The sequence below is a fragment of the Pangasianodon hypophthalmus genome, chromosome 17, assembly GCF_027358585.1.
Source record: "Pangasianodon hypophthalmus isolate fPanHyp1 chromosome 17, fPanHyp1.pri, whole genome shotgun sequence".
Taxonomy (NCBI): domain Eukaryota; kingdom Metazoa; phylum Chordata; class Actinopteri; order Siluriformes; family Pangasiidae; genus Pangasianodon; species Pangasianodon hypophthalmus.
The window spans coordinates 21484152-21496369 of record NC_069726.1 but is presented as its reverse complement, the minus strand read 5'-3'; the positions used below and the strand labels follow the sequence as shown (position 1 = coordinate 21496369).

The 12218-nt window shown below is 38.6% G+C and overlaps 1 protein-coding gene across 4 annotated transcripts in view; it reads left to right on the top strand.

Annotated features, from left to right (window-relative positions):
* The window catches only part of unc13bb (unc-13 homolog Bb (C. elegans)), an 85673-nt gene that overhangs the window by 13502 nt on the left and 59953 nt on the right, over window positions 1–12218 (top strand). For all 4 annotated transcript variants that reach the window (XM_026942705.3, XM_026942704.3, XM_026942703.3 and 1 more), the window contains exon 3: window positions 3954–4053. In XM_026942705.3, coding sequence (XP_026798506.2) covers window positions 3954–4053 — 100 coding nt within the window. The remainder of the gene's footprint in view (window positions 1–3953; window positions 4054–12218) is intronic.

Sequence of the window (12218 nt, the reverse complement as noted above, 5' to 3'; positions counted from 1 at the left end):
ATCATGATTACGATTAAATTTTTTTTGTCGGATGTTAAATATGTATTTTTAATTTTTGTGTCGTTTTAGTATTAAGAATCGTGATGCCATACTTAGTATCAGTATTAAAAATTCAGATATACAATAATATACACTCAAACATAATCTGAGGGACAGCTTAATCATTTAGAAATCATCACACTCCTATCTTCTTTATTGTGTTAAAGTTCATTATTCAAACATTTTCACCAAATCAGCACTTAGTTCCTGTGATGATCATCATTAACTGTAACACTGAGGCAGGTGGGACTTCAGGGAGCGACATGTAGGCTGCTTGATCTTGGCTCTGTCTCAAATCAAACACCGGATCAGATGAGTGTCCTGCAGTAGAGTCGCATCTCCTCCCTGTACGGCTGAAGGTAAACATGGCCGCCAGCCGAGCCTTCTCTGTTGACACTTGGCTCTTTTGTTTCTCGGAGATCCAGCATGTTTGCTCAGTTCTGTAAACTACACGGCCGTGCATGACATTTTTCCTGTCACTAAAAACAATGTGACCTGCTTCACATGGATCATATCGGCTGTTTGATTAGATTTAATAGGGTGTGTTAGGACATTGTTATAATTCTCAGGTGTGTGTGTGCGTGCGCGCACGTGTGCGTGCGTGTGCATGTGTGTGTGTTGCGATGAAAACTGTGCAGTTAAAAATCAGAAAAACATCGCCTGATCTTTTTCCAATTATCACCAGCCCAGTTTCAGTCTGAATTTGTTCCGAGTTACTTTTCTGCTCACCACGGTTGTAAAGAGTGGTTATTTCAGTTACCGTAGCCTCCTTGTCAGCTCGAACCAGCCAGGCCATTCTTCTCTGATCTCTCTCATCAATGAGGCATTTCTGCCGGCAGAACTGGATGTTTTTTGTTTTGTTTTTCTTGCGTTAACTCTAGAGCAGCACCAGCCCTGTTCCTGGAGATCTACCTTTCTGAAGACTTCAGCTCCAACCGTAATCGTGCCCCAATGACCACTAATCATTGCCTTAAGAAGTTCTTGATCAACTAAAACAGGTGTGTTAGATTTTGATTGGTACCCTAGGAAGATCTCAAGGAAGGGGGTTGGTGACCGCTGCTCTAGAGACTGCTGTGCGTAGAGGTGGGCGATATGATAAATATCACAATTCTCAAAGACATTTCTAATATGTAGGATGATCTACAGGCTTGCTAACAATTTCCCAACAATACAGTACTATTGCATTAAAAAAAAAACTCTTTTGGCTACTTTTAATTTTATTAATTATCAACAAAAGCCCATTTATTCATATTTTTTATATTAAAAAAAGATTTGCATTTCTTAAAATAAAAATGAAAAAATAAAATGTGTAAAAGTTTTTAAACAGTAAATACAATATCACATGAAGTTTTGTTTTGTCTCCCAGCTGGGATGGGAAATGGTGTATAATTAGTGTGTGGAGGAAATATTAATCCAGCCCTCCCAGGTGTCTTGGCTGTAAGTAAATGGATATGATCTCTTGGGACGCTAATGTTTGCTAATAGTACAAGAAGACAAAGCCAGTCTAGAGGATTCAATTTCAATCCCAGTGAAGTGGCAATTTCAGTTAAAAGCAGCAGGTCCCATGGGGAAAAAAAAAATCTGTTTTCTTGTTTTGGATCGTGTCTTCAGGAAAAAAAAGAAAAAAAAAAGCAAGCTACTTATCTAATACAAATGGTACAGCCCCTAACGTTAACCATCTCGGTAACCACGGAAATCAAAATCACTAAGCAGCAACTCTTTACGCAAAGTTTCAACAATTTATCAGTGCAAAAGAATTTTTTTGATCAATAAACAGCATTTTAAATAATCTGGTTGTGCCTCTCGGGGAACCCTGAACGGTTCTACTGTACGTAGAACCCTACAACCCTGTTTTCATATGTTCTAAGAGGAACTCCCTCTTTGGAAGCTGAAGAACCCTTGAAGATCCCTTTTGCTCCTAAGATTTTACCAAGTACCAAGAGATCACTTTGAAATTCCTGGTTCTGGGGTTTATGAAGAAAATAATCCCCAGTTATTTGGAGTTAATAACACACACTGGATTATTAATGGCTCTTCTAAACAGCATTCTACTCTAGATAGAGCAGGTATTTTTAAGAGTGTGTACATGTAACATCATGTCATTGCTTTGAAAATAGGAAAGATCTTTGACACACTTTGATTCCATTTATAGGATAATGTTATGTAGTGTAAATAAAGTAATTTTTAAAATAATTTTTTAACAAACTAACAGACAAAACAAAATTAACGCAAATTTACAGGTGACGGCAAACTGAGATTTTTACCGTTGTAATATTTTGTTTTTTTTAAACCTTCGATTTTTACCACCAATCAAATTTATGCAAAATATCTTTTTATAATAATTAAAAAAAACATTTTTGGTGTGGTTGTAGCTCTGGTTAACATACAGCCATGTTATGTATTATTATGTGTATAATGTCAAGGTTAAAAGCACTGCATGTTGTGTATCTTTACCCAGCAAACACAGTTGTTGTGCAGGACAAAAGTGTTTGTCGGCCTTCGTAGAGCCATGTGTACCGCCCCTTTTTCTAATTTCACTCTTTTACCACCATTTTGTCCTGACATTTCACCTTTCCCCCCCTTCAATAGCATCTCATTCTTTGAATAACCTGAGTGTTATCTTTGTCCTTGATATTTCTGTTTGAATTCGTTGTTTTGTTGACGCCGTTGTCATGGGCAAATCTGAATCACTATGGCAACCAAATACAACAAAAAAAAATGCAGGACAATAAAGTAGAATGTGTTTACAGAATGTGTTTTAACAGCTGAAGCTCTTCTTGAGATTTCTCAAAGCCTGGACCAGTGATTATAAAAACGCCCAGATACAAGCATGCAAGCATACAAGCATGTATTCATCCGCAGGTGTGTGTGTGTGTGTGTGTGTGTGTGTGTGTGCACGTGTGCATGTGTAGGTGTGTCTGTGGCTCTTAATCCTTGTGCACTCCATCTCTCGGGCACAAATGAAGCCGTACCATTATGTCACACCGCATTATCCCTCCACCACGTCCGAGATTTTCTTGCAGTGAGGTCCGATTCGGCCGATTTCATATTCAAATGCAGTCGGACGCAGGATTTCTCCCCTGTCAGTAACAACAGTACTAGCCAGTCATTGGTGTCTGTGAGCCCATGTATGTGGAAGAGGGTGGATAGCAATGTTACGCTGACTCGTGACGTAGCATGAGCAGCAGCTAGAAAAGATGCACTTGGGTGCCTTCACATGTCTCAGAGAAAGCACTTGTTACTTTTCACCCTCCTTGGTTGGCAGCTGTCATATGATAGGGAGAGCTGGCAGGTGGGTGAGAATTGGCAGATGACCCATCTGGGTGAGAATATGGGGGGAATAAGAATAATAATAATACTACCACTACTACTACTACTATTTATAATAATGATGATAATAATAATAATAATAATAATAATAACCTTAATTACTTATTTTACTATGACATAACAATGAAATGGGTAAAGCAGGGAATTGTAGAGTTGAAAAAAATTAAGATTAATCAAGTAATACAAATTAAAATAAAGAAACGGCACTAGCAAGAGCTTTGGGACCAATTATAAGAACTTCGGTTTTATCCGTATTGAGTTCATTAAATTTAGAGCTTGTCGTGGATGCAGGTGGGAAGCGAGAGTGGAGGAAGAGGAGAAGCTGGGCTAGAGTTGATGTAGACGGATGTACGAGTGTCTGAGGAACGCCTTGAGCGGTCGGAGTAGTGGAGGATTTGTGCTGTCGAATAGCTATAAAGGAAATCATAGGAGACTGTGTTAAATACAGAATACTACTACCACTACCTCAGAAGCAGCGTGAAGGTCATTAATGAGCCTGAGGAGAGCAGTGTCAGTGCTGTGAAGGGAACAGAAAGCAGACTGGAATGTAACAAATGTGTTTCCCTCTCTTTTTTTTTTCCCAGACAAATTCAATGCCTACGTGACCCTGAAGGTGCAGAATGTCAAGAGTACAACCATCACGGTGCGGGGAGACCAGCCATGCTGGGAGCAGGACTTCATGTTGTAAGGCATTTCACACTAAGGCTAATCTCGCTAAGTGAATGAAATCTGCAGAATTAGCATAGTACAAATGAAACTAACCTAACTAGAGTCCATTCATTTATACTGGTTTTCAGATGGTTTGATATCATGATACTCAAAACTCAATATAATGACATAAAGACAGCTGCATTCTAAGGTTCTTTAATCTTGATTGTGTTGTAAACTGTCATTATCGTGATACAAGTTTAATATTGGCACATATTCAGTCACGACTGATTCACTGCACCATGTTTTAAAGCAGATTATACCACAATTCTGGATCCTGATTGGTCAGAAGGTGTTGGTTTATTTTCTATAACAGCAGCTCAGACAGTAGTGCAGCTGAAAATCACAGGTTTATATTCATGAGCTCGTTCTAATATGTTAATTTTCTGTGAGGAGATGCTTATTTAGTGTTTATGGATGGAGTCTCCAGCGGTCAGAGGTAAAGCTGTAATTTCAGGACGGCGGAGATGACCCTTTGTGGTTTCTCTGTGACCTGACAAGCTGTGGTTTTGTCAAGAGAAAGGAAAAAAAAGAGAGGCTGATGAGGGATACGACTGTTTATCGCTGATAGAATGAAAGTGATAACAGGGACTAGCTTGTTTTGCGGACGTTCCACAGCGTTAAACATACACTATATGGCCAAAAGTTTATGGACACCTGACCATCACACCTGTATGTGGTTCTTCTCCAAACTGTTGCCACAAAATTTGAAGCACAGAGTTGTCTAGAATGTCTTTGTATGCTGTAGCATTACATTCCCTTCACTGGACCTAAGAGGCCCAAAACCAGCATGACAATGCCCCTGTGCGCAAAGCGAGCTCCATGAAGACATGGTGTGTGAAGGTTGGAGGGGAAGAACTCGAGTGTCCTGCACAGAGCCCTGACCTCAACCCCACTGAACACCTTTGGGATGAACTGGAACACTGACTGCACCCCAGACCTCCTCACACAACATCAGAGCCTGACCTCACTAATGCTCTTGTAGCTGAATGAACACAAATCCCCACAGCCACGCTCCAACATCTAGTGGAAAGCCTTCCCAGAAGAGTGGAGCTTATAATAACAGAAAAGAGGGAATAAATCTGGAGTGGGATGTTCAACAAGCACATATGGGTGTGATGGTCAGGTGTCCATAAACTTTTGGCCATATAGTGTAACTATAAATGGATAAAAGGTACAGCATGTTGTTCTTTAATTGAAAATCGTTGGCAAATCGCTGTGATATAAGAGAAAGAAAGCACTTTTGGATATGCTTTTACAAGAAAAGAATCAATTTCATGGAGGTAACAGTAACTCTGCTTCATCACAGCACCCTGTGATTGATTTCTTTCTAGGCATGAGACAATACACTAAAGCCACAATACGAGACATACCCCGATACAGGCTTCACGAGACGATATTGACACAAATAAAATATTAAATTTTAATGAATTTATTTTGTAATGACAACATATCTAACCACTGCAATATCAGTACACTGTATTATTAAAATACTAATATTATTAACATGTCATTTTAATCTTTTTCAGTGTCATAAATGTATTATTATGGAACGATTGTTTGGTGGGAGATTGTGCCTTAAAATGATCAGGCAAAATAACAAATTTGTGTCATCACCACTCCTACTGCTGTCTGATATCTATTTTAAATGCACGAACACGTCATATTTACCAATTTAATTGTACAGATGAGAAAAGCAGTCGTGATTTTTATTTTATATATTTCCACTCATTCCACCAAAATTAATTTCTGGTTACGCCAGTGCCAGCACAACACACGGCTTGCTTCTGAATCGATTTTAGACACGAGTGTGACTATCATCAAGCTCAGCACACAGGAGTTGATTTTAACCTGGTAGAAACCGGAGTGCGCGTATATACAGAGGCTTACGGTGATTCCTCTTCAGATGCCTGCGCTACGGGTTTGCTGTGAATTCTGGACAGTAGGAACATGTTGAGCAGTAGTGTACTACAGGCCATTACAGTATTATTTTTTATTATTTCATTTTTTTTCAGGATTTTTGTGACACAAATATTTGTATATTTCATTCTATATTTGTGGCGTATTTTGATTCATCTTGTGTGTTACTGAAGCTAACTACAGATAAACCTAACCATAACTTATAACTTATAAACCTAACCATAACTTATACAAAAAGTAACCAAAAAGAAACCCTTTGCATCTTTAATTTCTTAATTTCTATTATATTTTTATTTGTCCCTTTATTTTGTAAAAAAAAAAAAAAAAAAAAGCTCCTCACAAGTTCAAACCATCACAGTCCTGCTATTATGGGGACATTTGGTCCCTATAAAGACATAAAAACATGGCACACACACACACTCTTTTTGAGAGAGGTTTGTGATTGCGAGTATTCTCTCCCTCAGGCTGCTTGTTTAAGAGCGTGGTTAATCATGGATCTTATCGCTCTCTACATCTCAGAACTGCTTCTTAAAGACGCACTGCTTCAGTCCAGCATGAGGAAATACAGTCAAGTCCAGAAGAATTAGCAACTGGGCAGAAATTATTACATAAATCTTTAAACAGTGTTTCAAATCTTCCTCTCAAGCCATAGGATAAAACTTTATAAGCCAATTTTATAATTTTATTAAATAACCTTTTTTTTAATACTACAAAGCATGTGGCAAAATTATTGGTGCCCCCAAACAGACAAGGAGAGACAGAGACAGAGATGGAGGGAGAGGAAGGGGAGTGAGTGTGAGGAAGAGAAGAAGAGAGACCAACAAACAGGGTGAGAGACAGACAGAGGGAGAGAGAGAGAGAGAGAGCACTTTTAGGAGGCCTTTTAGCTTCAGATGCAGCAGTCACATGAGTGAAAAAGTGTGTGTGTGTCTGTCTCATACAGTTAATCTGAAAACGTAGCACATTGTGATTTCCAGGAATGCATTGTTTCTGTCACACATCTGCCATGTGCTGTGTGCACTTTACTGGAAAGAAGTGGATTTTCTGGCGTCTTCCTGTTTTCCGTCCCATCCCTGTTGACTTTCAGTGATTAATATGTAGATCTGTATTTAGATATGAACCTTGTTCTTAATTTTCCTTACAGGCAGCCTTAATTAAAGTGTGTAATGTGATGATTTTTCTGTTTGCCTGTTCTAGTTTATATCTGCATAATCGTATAATTCAGTGTAGCTCAGCTACAGTAAAGATCTTTGTTAGAAAAAAATAGCTTCTAGACTACAAGCTATATGACAGAAAGTAGCTTAACTGCATTGAAGCCTCATCTGTGACTGATTTCACTACTTCTGCTTATAAATAATCAACAAGTTCACAATTCAATAAAAATGCTTGTTGCCCCTAAAGACAACAGTTTTGCCATGACATTTCCTTAGCTCCCTCCAGCTAAATTCGACCTTCTCACCAGTGCTCATTCCTTTGCATTTAATTCAGCTAATCCATAAAATAGACATAATACAATATACCTTCATTTAACTATAAGAATCAGTGATGCTACTCAGGGGGATGTTGTAACAAGGGTGGCACAGGGTGGCTCTTACCAGCCCTGAAACAAGTCCCTCCACTCTGATTGCCAGACCAACTCTGACCTTAAATAACATCTGCCTAATAAATAACACCTTTCTTAAATCACATCTGGCCTTAAACAACATCTGTTTAATGACTGAAATGCAGCTTATGCTAACTGTAATTATTGTTGTGGCATAACAGGTAATGAGCCCAATTACCTGTTCCGTGTCTGTTCCGTAACATCATTCTGTGACATTCTGTATACGGTGTATAATGTCAATCTGTGCATTCTGTGTCTCTTCCGTAATGTCATTCTGTGTACATTGTATAATGTCATTCTGTGTCATCCCTTATACATTCTGTTGTGTTGGTCTGTGTCATTCTGTGTCTATTTCGTGATGTCATTCCGTGACTGTGTCTCTTCCGTAACGTCATTCTGTGTCTCTTCCATAATGTCATCCTGTGTACATTGTATAATGTCATTCTGTGACATCCCTTATACATTCTGTTGTGTCGCTCTGTGTCTCTTCTGTAACGTCATTCTGTGTCATTCTGTGTCCATTCTATAGTGTTTTTCTGTGTCTATGTCCATATTACCCCAAGGAACAAACCAGAAGTTCTGCGAATGCACTTTGTCCAGTATATATTTATGTGATCCCACTCATTACTCGCTACTAATTAAACTGATAACTTTAAGCAATCCAGTGTGTAACAAGCCACATGTCCCGCTCCACGTGCGCATGTGTTTGCCTTCACGCATGATTGGTCGTGTGAGCTTATGGAGTGTGTCGTGGCTTTTCACTCGGCACTACAGACAGCCAACAGCTGCATGGCTCTGTTTTTCTGCTGTGCTGCTGGTGAAAGATGTGTATTAATTGACAGTGGAAAAAAAAATAATTCTGAGAGAACAGGAAAATAATCACTTTGGGCTGGTAACCATAACTCGGCTCCATCACACCACCCCATTGTTGATTATTTTTCCTATACCAGCAAGTCACTTTGTGTTTTATTCCTTATATCAATATTATGTAGCTTATTAATATTTTAAGTAATTAACTACAAGCAATAAAGTTTAATAGGAGTTGATTAATATTGAGAAAGCTTGCCTGCTGTTGCACACTTGCTTAATATAAGCCACGGATCAGTCGCAAACCTCTGAATCAGATTGATTTATTGCCTCTTATGACTTAAATATTGATTGTCCTATTGGTCGGTTCTGGTTTTGTAGCAGCAGATGGATGATGGTCTGAAAGCCTCATTAGAGGTCTTTGCATCTTATTGATTTGAAACCTTCCCCTCCACTCATCGTGTTCGTCCTCTGCTCTTTTCTGAGGCGAGTGCTATTTTGTGGTATTATAGGTGCAGCAGCTTTATGAAACCCCTTCTTTGCGGAGCCAAAAATGCAGGCACCCTAAGGCTTTTTTTTAATTAACAGTTACATGCCATTCGGTTGTAATGGGAGCTCAGGAAAGCCAGATGTCCCTCTGATTGAACAGGTCCTTCTAGTGTTCCTCGCTCTCCGATAAGCATTACGGCTAACGTAATAAAGTAATAAAGTGCACGACTCTGTCCCCTCAGGGAGCAACGCAGAGAACCAGAGGGTACTCTTAGTTTCTGACTTGGTGAACTAGAATGAGGATGTGTTTTTGATCGTGACTACAAAGCACTTCTGTAAAGTTGCTCTGGATAACGCTGTGTGCTAAATGCCATAAATGTAAAATGAAAACGCACACTGACACCGGTCATGTGGTAACCTCCTACAGAACCTTCTGGAAGGGTCTGGAGGCAATCATACAAACCTGGAGGCTCATTCCACTTTATTTAGTGCACTGTTTAAATTGTGAGTCATTAAGGATTCAGTCAAATGGAGATAACCTCCAGGAAGAGTCATGTGATATGTTGTCTCAGGGAGTTTTTTCGATTCAGGGATACTCATTAGGCATTTAAATCTACACCGGGATTTCTGTAAAGCTACTTTGTGAAAATGTTCATCAATAAAATTTAAACCTACATTGCGTGCTACTTTATAACGACAACTACTGACCCAAGACGACGTCAGACACGAGAAATGTGTTTCCCTGAATCATAGGCAATCTCATACAAAATATCGTGTATGAAATATTTTACACCAAATCAAATGTATTATTGCTTTAAAAAAGCCGGCGATAGGCACAAAGGTGAACACCTTCAACCTTATTTTTCATTTTTACCTTATTTTACTTTACTTTACTTTACTATTGTTACACAGCTACTGAAACATATACGACTCCTACGCTGTAGACTGTGTTTTAAACTCCCACAACAAACAGGCTATTATTGATTTTAATTTAACCACAACTCGTATGCCCTATCTTGGCTTAGTATTTGTTTAGACTCATGTCACTTACTTTCCATTTGTACAATAATAAAAAAAAACATGTCATTCCAGAAAATCCTATTGATGTTATTTTAAACACAAGGCTGATTTCAGCAGAAGACATTATTACTTGTTGCCACATTATAGGATGTAATTTGAAATGCAGTAATGAACATATTTAAACTGATAGTTAATAATAAATAAAATTATATATTGTTGTTTTTAAGGCTGGTTTTAAGAACAAGTAGCAGTTTTTCCAGTTCTTGTTTTGAAACAGCAATGAATATTCAAACTCTGTGAAATGCTGTTCAGGTCGGCCTCAGTTCTTTCTCTCTTTATTTATTTATTTATTTATTTATTTTACAATAATGATCCAAGCTTTTTAAAAGAATTCTACTCTGAGCCATTTCGAAAAGAAAACCCTACTGTTTTATGATTTTACATAAAACCTTTAAGGGTTACACTGAAGAGAGAGAGAGAGAGAGAGAGAGATTTTGTGAAACCTATGGAACATGAGGAAACGTCGGCTGGCAGGGTGACGAGCTTTTCACTGTAGATAAATGAGAGCAGTTCTGCTTTCATCCCTCCCTCTGTGTTGTAAATAAAGGAAAGGAAAGCGGCGCACTATGGCAGCATTTAGAAATCCATTCATTATTTATTTACTCTGTCAATGGCCTGCTAAGTGCGCTGAGGATGAGACGAAGCTCATCCACGGAGGGAGGCGGGGCGGATGCGTGTTTATTGAAGTTTATTAATTTATTTCTACAGTGTATTGTCAGAGAAACACAGAGAGCAACAGAGAGATTCTTAACTGACTGGTTGTTAAAGAGAATTGAGTAATGAAATGTTGTAGTGGTGCTGCGAGCGCAAACAGCAGCCTGCATCCAGAGAGATACAGCTCCTACAGCAACATCTGAAACAGCAGAAACATCAAATCATGAATCATTTCACCCTCTGCATTCCATGATACACAGTATTCTTCTTCCTCCTCCTCCTCCTCTTCATCTTCATCCTATTCCTTTTCTTCTTCTTCTTCTACTACATTCTTCTTCTTCTACATTCTTCTTCTTCTCTTTCTACATTCTTCTTCTTTTTCCTATTCTTCTGCCTTCTATTCTTCTGCCTCCTATTCTTCCTCTTCTACATTCTTCTTCTTCTACATTCTTCTTCTTCTTTTTCCCATTCTTCTGCCTCCTATTCTTCCTCTTCTACATTCTTCTTCTTCTACATTCTTCTTCTTCTTTTTCCCATTCTTCTGCCTCCTATTCTTCCTCTTCTACATTCTTTTTCTTCTACATTCTTCTTCTTCTTTTTCCCATTCTTCTGCCTCCTATTCTTCCTCTTCTACATTCTTCTTCTTCTTCCTATTCTTTCACTTCTACCTTCTTCTTCCTATTCTTTCACTTCTACCTTCTTCTTCCTATTCTTCCTCTTCTACTTTCTTCTCCCTCTTCTACTTTCTTCTTCTTCTTCTTCTTCTTCTTCTGCTTCCAGTTCTTTCACTTCTTCTTCTCTTCCATGTTGCCCTCTTCCACTTTCTTTTTCTTCTTCTTCTTCTTTTTCTTCTCTTCCATGTCACCCTCTTCCACTTTCTTGTTCTTCTTCCTATTTTTTCTCTTCTACCTTCTTCTTCTTCTTCTTCTTCTTCTCTTCCATGTCACCCTCTTCTACTTTCTTGTTCTTCTTCCTATTCTTTCTCTTCTTCTGCTTTTTTCTTCTTCTTCTTCTTCTTCTTCTTCTTCTCCTCCACCTGAACTGCACTGGAGCTGCTGGTATCTCAGTCATTCCAGAGTTCCTAAGGATCGATATCATCTCTCCTAAACATTACTGTGAATCATGTGGAGTGTGTGTAGGGGTGTGTGTCATGCTCGTTGTTCCTGCTTGTGATGCACCTGGTGTCTTTGAAACCTCACACTCATAATTAGCTCCACTCTTTCATACAGTGCTGCTCACTCCTGTCCTCCTCCTGCTTCCTTTGTATGATCTCATCTAGTCTTATTATCTGAATTACAGGCAGTGCTTGTAGAGATTTCCAGAAAGAGCAAGAAAGCTCGGTTACATGTGACCACATACTGTAGAGCACAAACGTTGTACCAAAATACTCTAAGGCATTTTTTAAATGATGGACAATATTTATCACAAAATGGGGTGGTGTGATGAAGCGGAGTTACTGTTACCACCCTGAATTATTGATTATTTTCCTAAAACAGCATGTCCCAAAGTGTTTTATTTCTTATGACACAAAAATTTGCCAGCAATTACAATTTATATTTATTAAAGAACAATAAATCCCACTGTTTAT